At 39.6% G+C, this 14,711-nt stretch overlaps 1 protein-coding gene across 1 annotated transcript in view; it reads right to left on the bottom strand.

Moving 5' to 3' along the window:
* agmo (alkylglycerol monooxygenase) overlaps positions 1-14,711 on the bottom strand; it is a 42,218-nt gene that overhangs the window by 24,272 nt on the left and 3,235 nt on the right. Inside the window, exons 2-3 of the mRNA XM_066659214.1 lie at positions 10,532-10,662; positions 10,168-10,319 (exon numbers count right to left, since the gene is read on the bottom strand). Of these exons, the coding sequence (XP_066515311.1) occupies positions 10,168-10,319; positions 10,532-10,662 (283 nt within the window). The remainder of the gene's footprint in view (positions 1-10,167; positions 10,320-10,531; positions 10,663-14,711) is intronic.

Here is a 14,711-nt window from a genome sequence, read left to right as displayed (position 1 = left end):
AGCTTTTCCTCAACCAACATAGGACCTGCTGCTTCAGGGCCTGCTTCAATGAGAGCTCCACTGAAACGGATAGCACGGCAAGTAGTGCTCTCCAGCTGAAAAAACAAAGAACACAGAGAGAAAGAACGTCTCTCTCTCTCTCTCTCTCTCTCTCTGCCCTCTAGCAGCCAACGGCGCAAGGCCAATATGTCAGAGTCACCTGGATATAGCTGAACTCAGGGGAGAGCACAATTTCCATTCAGAAAATTTCATCAGCTGCACTGCTGACAGCACGCTGAGCAGAGAAGCTCACGGTCAAAGCTACAGGTTCCAGCTCAGGTTCCAGACCACATTTCTGCAGGTCTCTGTTCCCCATGTGTTTTTTTTTAAATATATTATAAAATTATTAGATTATAAAAATATTATATATTTGAAATTAAGTTTTTGTAGTTCAATAGCTGACATTTCTCGCTCCACCCACAAATATGCCCACAAGTAGGATCTGTAGGCTAGTTCTGTGCCTCTAGCAGCGTATGTTTTTTTACAGTGCACCTATTTTTTTAACCATTATTAAAATGATGTGGATTGACTATGGCAATTAGCTCAGGTCACTCGCATAAAGCTCCTGCAGCAAGAAAGTTCAAAGACATAAGGAAGTGCGTTTGTCATTTGTCTTCAAAAGGATAAGTGTGTTAAATATATGTAACATTTTAAAGATTTTTTCTCCTAAATGTAGATTATTATCATTATCATTATTATTATTATTTTTCTATAAAGCATGCCATTACAGTACAGGGAATATATAGGTCGGCTTATACCCATGTAGATGGATGGAGTTTTTAAGCTGAAGGTAATTACTGAGTATTTTGGCACTTGTCTAAATTGGCAAGTAATAGCTAAGCTGTCCGAAACCATCTGATCGATATAGCTGATATCCTCATGCAACTGCTTCCAAAACAATTTTGTCAGTAGAGCACTCATTACACCTGGCGCAGTCCGTCTAATGGATACGTTCTACAGTCATCCACCATGCAAGTCATTAACAATGAGTCTGCATCAGCAAAACCATTCCATTACGCTCTCCAATCCCTGAGTCTATCATAATAAGAGGAACGAAGGCGATATCAGAAACGCACACACTGGTCATTGTTAGATATGGACAGAGCGTATGAACCGGTGCTTTCCCTTCTCTGAGTGGAAGAGAGGAAGATTGATGTGGGGTGTCACTGGTAGGAAGTATGTACAGCTAGGCCTCATTGCAATCCATGTCCTCGTGCGCTGGGCTCGGCTGGACGCTGCATAGTTTGGCAGGCTGTATTCAGAGGGGAAGTGCTTTAATGATGAGAACCAATGCCACAGAAAGCCTTTCCCACCAAGCCTCAGCACTCAGGGCTGCACACCGACAAAGATGAGGGCAAGCTGCCTTTACACAACACTGAAGAAAGTCTGTGGACATTGTCTGAGCAGAGGTCTCTAAACCAATGTATGGCTGCATTATCATTTGTAATGCTAAAAAGTCATTTTCTGGTGTTATTTACACACAAATGCAAAATAAAACACAGAAGGTACTTCCATACTGTACATGGGAATAGACCAGTAGACCAGAAATAACTTGTTAATGCCCATCATTCCCACTGTATTTTGCTATGTCAGAATCTGTGATTGTAGCTCTCATTGAAATATAGCACCTTAAGAAAACAACAGTGACAAATAAAAGGTTTTCCAATGACGAATACGGTTAAAATATCACTTTGAAAGATGTAAGAAGTAAATGTATAATCAAACACAGCTCTTCTCTGAGCTTGATGTAAGGCTTATATAACATCCAGCCTTGGAGATAAACTGTGGTACGGATCAAAGGTAAACATACTATGATAACGGCCATACGAATGTTTACAGTCACTATAGTCACGCCAAATATTTTGGGACACCAAAACCAACATTATAATTTTATAGTTTTTACTATCCACATTTGAATAGTGGAACTGTCTGAATTCATTTTCAATGCCTGAACAATCAAAAATTTGGATACATGTGCTTAAAATATGGATACTTCGTTTAATGCCTGAAATAAGCCAGGCTGTAAATTAGTGAATTTTTGTTGAATCCTCGTACAATGACAGATGTTGGCTTCTGCACCTTGGATACAGAGATCTCAAAATCCGTTTTCTCAGAAAACAAGCTGAAATGCGGACTTATCTGGCCACAGCACACATTCCCACTGTGTTTCAGACCATCTGAGATGAGCTTGGGCTCAGAGAACTTGGCAGCATTCTGCATAGAATTGATGTTTGGCTTTCTCCTTGTGTAAGGTTGTATTTTTTTTGATGCAGCAGCAGACTGTGTTAAGTGACGATGGCTTTCTGAAATACTCCTGAAGCCATGTCGTTAATTTATCATGGTAACATTTCTTATGCGATGCCATCATGGGGGTTGATGGTTATGCACATTCACCAGTGGGGTCAGGCCTTCCCAGCATGCACCGAGTTTCCACAATACTGTGTATGGTAGATGATGAAACACCTAAATTATTTGAGGTCTTGTATTGAGAAATGTTGTTTTTGAACTGTTTCTCATTTCAGTTTGGCACCAAGTGATGAGCCACAAACCATTTTTGCTTGCAAAGGCTCAGCGTTTCACATTTTATTTTGACCTGCTCATGCTGTAATGCTAAACCTTTCACTGTTATTTTTCCCTGTTACTACTTTTTGAAGTCTTTAAGGCCTCAGGTCAAAATACAAAATACAATCGGGTTGGTCAGTGAGAACATCGTAAACCTTTCTTGGTACTTTTATCTGTTAAATAAACATTGAAGGGAGACATAATATGTGAGCGCTCAGTTAGAACCCAGTGATGTTGAGTGGGAGCCCTGGTGCCACCCTCCATGTTTACCCACCCTGCAGAAATGTGGTAACGAGGCAGCGTGCTGCAGAGTGGCAGAAGGCTGTGTGCCACGTCATTCTCAATTGCAGCGAGCTGTGAAGGCTCGGGTCGAGTGGACAGAACGACTGCTATAAGAAATGCCAAAACAAACACACCACAGAGCCAGCGGGTCCCTCCAGTGTCACTGCAATACTCTACATACTTCACTTACTGAGAGCCACTGTTAAATATTTTAAAGAGGCTTTTAAAGGTGTGATAAATGTCAAAATGCCAGCATTTATGAACTTTAAGCTGAAGGACCTACAGAGATTTGTGGGATTACATTAAGTGGTCTGACTTTCTAGCAAACCTCTCCCACACACATTACTGTGAAATCCAGGGTCTCCAGGGTCAGCACAGCCAGAGGAACTGATGAAAAATTTGGCTTATGACTAAAAACACAGCTCTGAAGGCATGTCAGTTATCAGTTTTCCTGCGCACTCTAAATAAAGACTACATCCATGTCTCCTCCCCATTTCAGAATATTTTCCAGTCAAAAGGTTTGGTGAGATTCTCTATCATTTCTTTCCAAGCAACCAGTCCAAGTCAAAGCATTTCAAACACTGTCATCCCCTTAGTTTACACCTGGCAAAATATTCAAGATAGGTCATTAAGGCATGAACAATTTGCCCACTTGTATCGTCCTTGGGTAAGACACCTGAGAATCACAAATGGAAAACACAACTACTGGGGGATTATTCCAGGATGTAGGGATTTAGTCGAGACCATCTTTGATAAGCCCAAGACAAATGAAGGCTGCGACTATTAGATATTGGGTAAACACTTGGTCTAAAGAGGCAGAGACTTGCAGTGCTCTACTGTTTCTAATGCTATCTGAAATAATTACTTTAGCAAAACTAGAAATAGAGGAATAACTTGGACATCCAAATGTTGAAGACAGGAACTGAGTGATTTGTACAAAATAGACAGGAACTATGGATGTATAAGTAACTGTGGAAAGGCTGACTTAGTCCACAGACATTAAACCTTCAACACAGCAAGAAACACAGCATAGACTGCACCCGCCTGGCCCTGACACTGACACACACACACACACACACACACACACGCACATTCAGGCAGAAAGAGAGGCTGATTCGTTGGCTATTGTTGATATTTTTTCAGCATCCCGGGGGCACACCTTACTCGTCCAGAGCCCAGGCTCCACATCCTGGCTGGTCTGATTCTTTTGTACGCCCTCCAACCTGAGCGGCTGGGGACTTCCAGTGGCGGGAGAAGATTTATGAAGCCCCCGTGGCCCGGGGTTAACCCCCGCCACCTTCCACCGTGAGGATTCCTTCTGAAAACAATAACATCCAGACCCAGCTGCCTCTGGGACATCCCGCAGTGGCACTGACGCGACGTATTTGTCTTAGTGATTGCTGCTGTCTGCAGTTGCTAACGCCTCACCTCGCTGCTCTCACAGCTTCAGGCCGGAGGACTCTCCACGCTGACAAAACCACTCGCCACTGTTACGTGGAATCAAGTGTTTAATCAAGTCTTTCTTCAATGATTGATGATGATGATGATTAAGCAGTATACCATCACAGCCCTAATGTTATTCATAATAATACAAGATGAGTGCTATTTAAAAGCTTTGCTAAGTAAAGGCAAAGTCAGGCAAAGCCTGGACACTTTCAAATATGTTCTTTTAATATAGCCTTCCACTCAAAAGGCAGTTCCAGTAACTTAATGACCACTGTTCTTTAGCAACTCAAGGCAAGAGATACTTTTAAAATAAAGTTGACAAAGAGAGTTCTTGAGTTTTGATAAAAAGAAAAAAAAAACAAAACTTTCAAATCTTTATACATAAATGACATGAAAGTGTGAAGCCCATGTTTGTGTTAGCAAACAAAACATAACAGAACCGAAGAGTTAGCATTCTCCTCCCAGCATGCTGAGCCTCCAATAACTTATTTTTGGCAGCAGCTTGAAAAGAAACAGTGGCTAAAATTGCATGTCCCATAGAAATCATAAAAGCTCCACCACTCCACCTTGGATGCACTGTGTAACTAGGGTAGTCTTAGCTAATAGGTGGGATTCATCAAAGTATCTTACTACATTCATATATACACTGTAAAAAATGTCTGTGAATTTTATAGTGGAAAACTGTAAAGCCATGACAGTAAATGACTGTAAACTCTAAAAAGGTTGAAAACAGTTTCTGTAACAGTAAATACCGTAAATACTTTTATCAGCCAAAATGCAATTTTCACATCTCTTTACTGTAAAATATACATTATTTCACTGTTAAACACACAAACCATTAGGGACGGTACAAGTGTCCAAGGACTGGGAGGAGCTGAGACTCATTAGGGTGCTCAAAAAAACAGTGTGGCAATGGCCATTTGTTTTTTTTTTTGGCTGTCTTGTAATAACTCACTGATTGCACTCACACATTCAATTGTATAAATAACTGGATTTTTATTTAAACACCTCAATAAAAAATCACTTGTAAACTCTGAAGTATAGCCAATGTAACCCAAAAGGTAGGTATTACAAAATAGCTTATTAAATTAAATAATCATCCATTTCTGGGTAATAAAATAAACAAATAGTCTGCAAAGTGCAAAACAGCAGCATTCAACGGTAGTGTTTAAAACAACCACAACTGTCAACAAACATTTAACTGATTTAACATTTTCTTCTACTATTTTTTGGAAGGCAGACTGGCATTCAGGAAAACCAAGTGTCTCAGCTTGAAGGGTTGGAGCTTGCTTGTTGTTCTCTGATTGGTTGAATGACAAGCCTTAGAAAAAAATGGCTCGGTCTTAGACGGGAACCGGCTCTCATCGTTCACTTACAAGAGCCGGCTCTTTGAACTAGTTCGTTCGCGACCGACACATCACTAGTAAATACCATGTTTTTTACAGTGTATATCTGGGTTTTTTTTTTCACAGAAATGTACTGTAAACAAAACAGTCATTAAATGTAAAATTTATGATTGCCAAAAACGTGACCGTATATTTTACGGTGAAGTTCTGAAATTCAACCACAGCTGCCAGTATTTTACCGATTTCTTTTTTTACAGTGTACACATCAATAATCATTTAAACATACGGCATTTCGACAGTTCAGACAACATATTTGTTGTTATAACTGTGTTTAATTTTCAGCATGAAAGGATATTTACTTACTCTAGCAATCATCAGTCCAATAGATGCCCTCAAATGCAGAACATGTTAAAAAAATGCACAACAAGGACATAGGGGTCTGCCGCCCTCAATATCCTGAATGATGACAGGCAGAAAAGCTCATGTTGATGTGATCAAAGTCTTTATTTGTAGAGCCCAGTGGCCAAGGTACCGTAAACACCTCACAACTGTAAACCATTTTCAGCCATGAGGTGGTGAAGGACACACAATCTCCTGTGACTAGTTTTCCTTTTTCCGTTTAGCTTCATGATCTGCGATCCACTCCCCACATAAACGTACCAGGCAACTGCCCAGGCCAAGGAGCAATTCAACAATCACGTGAACAGAAAGGAACTTAAACTGAGCACAAACTCCATGCCAGTTCATGTCAAACTTCCACTTCTATCAACACTATATAAGCAACCAGGATTGAAGAAGTGCACTGTCCAGAAAGCTGTTTACACTTTTCAAAATTTTTATATCTATCTCTTTGTAAGTGTCTCTGCTGGCCTTCTCTGCAATGATCAATGACACGGGTGGAAATCGCACGCACAGGTTGTTGTATTAAAGTGCGCTGAGAGTAGTCTGCGTGTGTTTGTTGGCCCACAACCTTCTATTTAACTACATCTGGCCCAAATCAGGGTAAACACTACATAGCGTCCTCCAATCTACTGATAATTTATTAACTTTGACTAATCCTAATGCTAAAGCACAGTAAATGAGGCTGAGAACAAAATCAACGTCGCTGAAGAGCAATAAAGCAAAACCTACAACTCAAGCACAAGAACCTGGTGTCGGAAAATGTGTTGAATCAGGCCACTAGCCACAGCAATGTTTATCAAGGCTAGAATATCTGGCAAAGAAACTGATTTTGCTTCATTTAACCCCCCAAAGCCTAAGGCAGCAGTCTTGGAGATCTATAAACCACAGGAGTTTATCTCCAACCAAATCTAACACTACAAACGCTACACTAATGTAATGTATGTTTTCAGAAGCACTGTATCATTAAAGCTAAGGGTGTTGAATCCAAACTCTCCAGGGTGGTAGATTTCCATTACTAGAACTAGGCTCCTCCACAATCTAGGCTTGTACAGCACATGGGCCCATAATTCAGTCGCTCACTCTTAACTTCTACTAATCAGCAGTTACAAAATAATAATAAGTCCTAAGATTCCTAGCTGTATAATAGGCCAAGGGTTAAAAGGAAATATCCAGTTGTGGAAAATTGCTACGAATATAACTCCTACCAACACAGAGGACGGATACGTTACTTCCCCCAGAGTCCAGAAACAGACATAAGCAGCCGTAAACCTCATCTCTCTAAGTGCAGCCAAAGGATAACGAGGAGTGAGAGGCAAAGACGGCACGGTTACGCTCTGGTGGACGAGAGAAAGGAAAGGCTGCAGCTGGAAAATAATCCAGCTAAAAGGACCCCCTGACTTAACAGATTCTTCAAAGGGATAGAAAGAACCAACCACCAAGAAAATTTTATAGCAACATTTTGAATCATCAATAGGTTTGAAACATAATATTCTCAGTATGTCAAGACAGAATCTACAGATCTGTAAAGCTAATCTACAATCTGTTTATATCTTGTATTTTGGGCTATTGTTCATAGCTGATAAGTTGCCTATTTGCAGACATACTGAAAGGCTAAAGCATTATAACTATAAATCCAAACTATAAATCTAGACAACTGCCCAAATTACAGTAATGTCTTCTCAATAAGGATGGCATCGGAAAAAAGAAGTTGTAACTTGAAAGTGCTTTTATTCATTCTGTTCCAGCCTGAAATGAATAACAATGTCTTTTAAGTGTTTTACATGAGGGAGAGAAATATGAAATGCCCATAAAAAATAAATAAGTGTTCATATTTTACAATGGCACTAATTAGGGTCTGTAAGGTTTTGTGGTGGCCATATTTCTGCCTTTTTTCTTCTTATACTGCTCAAAATAAAGATTTATGGCCTACGCGTCCCCAAAAAATAGGATTATAGATAAATATTCCCATGCTCCAATGGAGGCTAAATTGAGTATGAAAACCAGTTTGAAGCCAATAGCCTCAAACTCGGAAACTGCAAGATGGCTACGAGGTTAGAGTTACATTCAGGAATGTTGGAGGTCAGTAACAAATTTCAAAAACTTGCCACCTGACTCACAATTGTTTAAGATCACACACCCTTTGACCATAATGTTCCTTTTGTTTTTACTGATATAACTGTACTCTACAGTACACTCAAAGCTTCCCACCTGCATTCTGCAATACTGGGAGCATACGGCTTTAATGTGATCACGCTCTACTATAGCCCTCCGCTTAGATATTACACAAATATTAATGTCAGAAAAGGCATAGGCCATGGTTTTCTGTTTTTGGAAGCTATGTATAACCCTGTGATATGCAGAAGTCATCCTGAGCAATGATGGAACAGGAAAGTTTAACAAATAATTTCCTTCAACTTCAAAATAAAGTACAAATTGGACGCAGGAGACCGCTGACACAAATGACATTTCCTACGTCTTGAGCAAGGTCTGGACAATGGAAAACATAACATGACAACCACAAGCACCTCATCACTCCACTCTGTCTCACTGAAGTCTGCAGAGGCACAATTTGACAAACGTCCTGTTGCTCTATCAAAATTAAATCCTAAATGTCTAGAATAGATGTAACATATGGTAAACATGTCCTTAACCTTAGAAGGAAAGTGCAATGACCTCTATTAACCACAGCGGTAAGAAATGAGGTCACTGGAGTTGCTTTTGACACACTGATTATATTTCATTTAACCAGAAAGCACTGTGGACCAGTGGCTATTTTGAAATATTGGGCAGCAGCGAGGATTTTAGTGTACAGCCTGTTGTCTGTTCTGAATGTGGTCTGAAAGAGCCATTTCCGGGCAAACATAGCATTCACGGTAGATCACACGTGTACAGGAAATGTTCACTTAAAAATAGATTTATGGATGAGTTGGAAGGTGACACTAGAAAACGCATGTGCTGAATTTCTAATCTCATCAGCATTCCTTAACATAACTTAATTCCTCCAATTGTTTTCTAACGTAACATCCGTACGTCCGCATCATTTACATTTATCACATTTATCACATACACACTATATTCAAGCTATTTCAATAACAGATTCCTTATTTCAACATAAATTATGAAGCATAATTTAACATTATTAATATTAAAAGTATAAGATTTTATTTTACAATGTTGGCCTGAATCCTCTGTCTCCCGAAAGATACTTGTGACTATGAAATGGTATAAATTTACCACCCTTAAATGATCAGATATATTCCCTGGATTTGAGCACACCCTATGTCTCCATGACAATAATGTCCCTTGTGTTTTTACACAGTGAGCATTCCTGATTTAACTGAGGGTTACTGTACTCTACAGTACACAACTCTTTCCACCTGCATTCTGCAATATTGAGAACATATGGCTTTAATGTGATCACACTCTACTATAGAGTGTACTATATAAGGTTTCAAAGAAAACGCTGACACTTAAAGAACCACAATAACCGATTAATGGCCCTTGAGTTTGTTTTAAAGAAACCAAAGCCGACATGTATAAACACAGCTACATATATATATATATAATTGTGGCACAAGCTCTTGAAGGAAGTGAAGTAAGCCCTCTACAGCCACATTGATAGCCCTTCGGAACCTCCTTAGCAATACAACAAACCAGAATGAAGGTTGTCACTTTGACCTTGGGGGGTATCCAAGCCAAGGTTGCATGAACTGAGGAAGGGCTGCATGTCACATGACTTTCCTCATTCATTTTGGCCCAGATTACCAGTAAGTGCCCTTTCAAATAGTGACACCTGTCAGATATGCATATAGCTATATTTATGGCAGGTATAAAGGTCTTGCAGTGATCTGAAGAGAGAGAGAGAGAATTCAGGAAGACAGATTCATTTGGTGACTGTTGTGTTTTCCATGCAGAGCCAAAAGGCTGTTTATTTTCTGTTTAAAGGTCTGAGAACCAAACTGCATCTGCCTCCAGCCTCTTCCTTCCCTGGGTGGCATGGTCATCGGCACAATTATATAACTGGTATTGTCATTAAAATGTTTTGGTTGTGTTACCATTAGAAGCAGACATTTGGCAACTAAGGACATACCATGGCTGAATCGATGAACCCAGTAGTATCCAAAGTCCACGCCAAGAAATGCCAGCCACCACGTCCAAGCAGAGTCCCAGGGCAGCTCTAATATGTGATAGTTGTTCCAAACATAGATGTAGCTGGACATTTCCAGACTCCTCACAAAGAGACTGACAGAGAATAAAAGGGCAAAGTATTAACTTGTTAATAAAAACTGTATTACTGTAATTTTGAGTCTAACAGACATTTAGAATCCATTAACAAATTAATAAAAGAATGAACAATTATACATAACTGTTAAGCATTCATATTTTAGGTGTGCCTTCTACAATGCATGTAAACAAACCTATTCTCTGTATAAAACTGTGAGAAACAAACTCACTGAGGCAATCTGGATATGATTCCTGATGCAAGAGATGTGGTTCCGTCATTGATTTTGAGGAGCAGGTCTCCGGTCTTCAGCCAACCAACAAACACCTCCAACAACACCATACCAAAGAAGAAAGGAGTACTCTACACAACACAGAAGTGGCCAGAGAATCAGCTTAAACGTACTTTCCTGATGTCGACTCTTTGATGTTGATGTGGATAGCTGGGTGTACACGAGGACATGGTTTGAAACAGAAAATTACCCTTGAATCTAAAATGGAGAAAGTGCAACTCAATGTAATAATGAAGTCAGGATAATACCCAAGACCAGTACAGGACCAGTAGCCAAAGACTAAATTGTTGTACTTGGATTTTCCTGCTCTATAACACACTGCACAACACATTTCTTCTTCACATATGTGACTGTGTGCACGGATTGTCTTGATGACAAGAAGCAGAAACAATAAGTCTCTAATTAACTGTAAAATGTTTTGTACGGTTCCTCACTGTGGTCTTCTATCAGTCAACACAGTAAACACACAGTGTGCTCAAAGAAGGAGAAGACATGTCTATGTTTGGTAATTATCTAAGTACTGTACTGACAACTAGAATATGATATTGTTTTTGGGATGAAGAAATCTGGGAAAAAATAAATAAATGTATGTTAAATGTATGTATATGCTGCATGGCATTGATCGGACACTTGGCTTTGTTTCGCTATGCCAAAAGAGCTTGTTTTGATTGGATGGCGTAGTTATGTTTTCTCGTCTTACTCTAATTACACCACAGGGGACATTAAGTGCTGTTCAAACTGAGTTAGTTTTACTTGGAAAGGAGCTGTAATCTGAGTAATTACCAACAATATTGCAATTTAAATGTAGTATGAATCTGCAATTTTCATTTTTTAAACAAGTCTTTTACGTAATACATCCAGAATAATTTACTTTCTGTAATGAATCAAACTCAGAGCTCCCTGAAGTGACAGAAGTACAGACTAAGTATAACATCTTTGTTTATGATCTAATTAAACATCTTAAATATCTTGAAATATCCTGAATTCACTTCACATAGCGCAGTGTGATGCCTGCCAAGTTAAAGATTGTAATGTTATCTGGTATTAACTAGGGTAAACTTTGTTTGCTCCTGCCACCACTCCAATCCTAAAGCTAAAATAAACATGTGTCTTAGAAAGTGATCTGGCATAATCTGTGGAAAGTACACAGCTTTTGTTTATTGCGTAAAAATCAGCCAGTGGAGCATATTTAATAAAAGTAATCCAGCTTGAACCTAATCAGCAGGGGAGACTACAACTAATTACTTGTTTTTCTTGAGAAATATTAAATACTTACACTTAAAAATCTGAAAAATTCTGGGATACTGGTGTAAACACCACATAAATATGTTCTCAGTCTTATTTCATAAAGTTGAAAAGGTAGCCATTGTAAGACCAAACTGGTAAAACTCAACAATAAGTGTCAGGTCCCACTTCATTCTGTGGAATGTGAGACACATGCACACTCACAGGTGGAAGGAAAAGTGAGTGTGTGTGTGTGTGTGTGTGTGTGCACAACCCAGGGCGGGATATACCACTTGGGACCCCGTCACACGCAAACCTAACCACATCTGGCTCCTGACTGGTGCTGAGTAATCTTAGCACTCTACAGCCTCTTCACAAAGTCCAGAGACGTCTTCTCACATTTACATTACACTTTCAAAACAAATGCTCTTATCCTTATGTTAATACCAGATCACTTTTTAACTGCAAACATATAAGACACATTGAGGTTGAATAAAGTAAAGGTTATTTTATTCAATCAATTATTTCCTGTAACTCTCATTCTATTTAGATCCCATTCTGTTGGGTCCGGAGCCTACGCAGGGCACAACACACTCACAACTATGGACACATTTAATAGCCAATGCACCTAACAACATGTGGAAGGAAGCCAGAGCACTCGGGAGGAAACCTACACAGATACAGCGAGAACACACCAAACACCTCACAGACAGCAACACAAGGCAGGGTTTAAACTCACTATGCGAGTGTGTGACCATGCCACCCGTATGTGAGTGTTGCATCAATAAGGGTGTTTTCTAGAAAAGTCAAAAACCTATTTAACCGTCTTTAGGGTTCCCACCCAGTATGTTTTTTTAATCAGATAAAAATATATATTTCCACAAACATTTTATATTTCAGTGACCTTAAAAATGTTCCCAAAACATTAAAATGTCCCATTCTGCTGCTTAAAGTGCTGCTCCTGCAACTACACAGTGTATGAAGTGTCTAACAAAAATATTTTTGGGAATCAGCCATGAATTTACAATTCCAGCCTAGACACCGAACATACCAAGCGCACCATGTAGAGAGTCAGGAGATTTAGGACATAGACTGAGGAAAAACGTTAACCTGCAGTTAACCTTAGAGCAGTTTCTGCAGTGCCGAGCCCGGAGCAGCAACAGCAGAGGCTCAATTCTAACTAATACAGGTCCATGAAGCATCAGGATGATTCATTTTAATGTAAAAAAACAAAAAACCTACCTAGTGATCTATAGTGTTTTTCCTCTACAAAATAAAACCCCAAAAAACATCCATTAATTACATTTTACTTAAACATATACAGACATTAGAAGTATATCGGCTGAAAATGTTGAATTTCAAATTTGGTGCAAGATGATTTTGAGGAGTTTTGAAGTTCTTTAGGGAAACTTTTGACATGTTCATTTTTTAAGTGTAGCTTTGTGAGTTATTCTTTTCTTTCTTGTGAGGAGTTTTTTTTATGTCATTCTGCTTTGGTGGTGTGATAATTCCTTCAGAAGAAAGAAGGACAATTGAAAACAGCTATTATCCAGGCAGTAACATATTTTGGGCTTGTGAAAATTGTTGAGGGATTCCTAATGGTTTTATAGAAAGCTGTGCCTGTGAACTCAGATCTCATCAGCAAAATTACATTTGTGAAACAGATGTTAGTGTTTTTACTTACACACTCACTCCCTCTCCCTCCCTCTCTCTGGTTACATTGTGGAGAAATTCATATAACTGTGGTTTGAGCACTGAAAATACAAACACGGCTCAATCAAAACACACTGATTTCAAGTGAATCTAGTGGTCAGCTCACTTTTCCTATTAATACACATTGTTTTTATGAGTGGAACGGACGAGTTCAATGCAATCTCGTGTTTCGATACCAATATTGATCGTCAATTGTTTTGGGACCATGATTTATAAAGGACAAGAAAAGAGAAAAACTTATAGGGATAAGATTAAAAGGGAATGAAAAGTAACACACACACACACACACACATATATACTGGCATGCACACTCATTGGGCGGGAAAGACAGTACATTAGTAAATGACTGTGTGTTTGTGACAGAATTACAACAATTAGGAGTCCTGCTGTGTGGTTAACTGTCTGTTCTTTACTCATGTATTTATACAAGCCAATTTAAACCTTAGTCGTTCACCTCAAATAACAAACATGTGCTGATTTGGTTACAACCAAACTAAAAAAAAAAAGTGTAAAAAAAAAAAAAAAAAAAACAGGTATAGGAGTTTACAGTCTGGGCATTAAGACCAGTCTCTCACACAACAGCTAGAGTTTCAGACTGAAAACAGCTACAAGCAAAAAGAACCATCAAACATCCCTAAACAATTTTCTCTAGCCTAAACATTGTCATGTGTCATTATTAGTTTTGAAAAACATAACACATGCAAAATGACATTAATTCATTCATTATCTGTAACTGCTTATCCAGTTCAGGGTCGCAGTGGGTTCCTACCTGGAATCATTGGGTGCAAGGCGGGAATACACCCTGGAGGGGACGCCAGTCCTTCACAAGGCAACACACACACTCACAACTACGGACACTTTTGAGTCTCCAATCCACCTACCAACGTGTGCTTTTGGAGTGTGGGAGGAAACGGGAGCACCCGGAGGAAACCCACGCAGACACAGGGAGAACACACCACACTTCTCACAGACTGTCACCCGGAGGAAACCCACACAGACACGGGGAGAACACACCACACTCCTCAAAGACAGTCACCCGGAGGAAACCCACGCAGACACAAGGAGAACACACCACACTCCTCACAGACAGTCACCCGGAGGAAACCCACACAGACACGGGGAGAACACACCACACTCCTCAAAGACAGTCACCCGGAGGAAACCCACGCAGACACAGGGAGAA

Source organism: Hoplias malabaricus, chromosome 1, assembly GCF_029633855.1.
Source record: "Hoplias malabaricus isolate fHopMal1 chromosome 1, fHopMal1.hap1, whole genome shotgun sequence".
Lineage (NCBI taxonomy): Eukaryota > Metazoa > Chordata > Actinopteri > Characiformes > Erythrinidae > Hoplias > Hoplias malabaricus.
The sequence above is the reverse complement of the archived record's forward strand: the minus strand, read 5'-3'. Positions and strand labels throughout refer to the sequence as shown.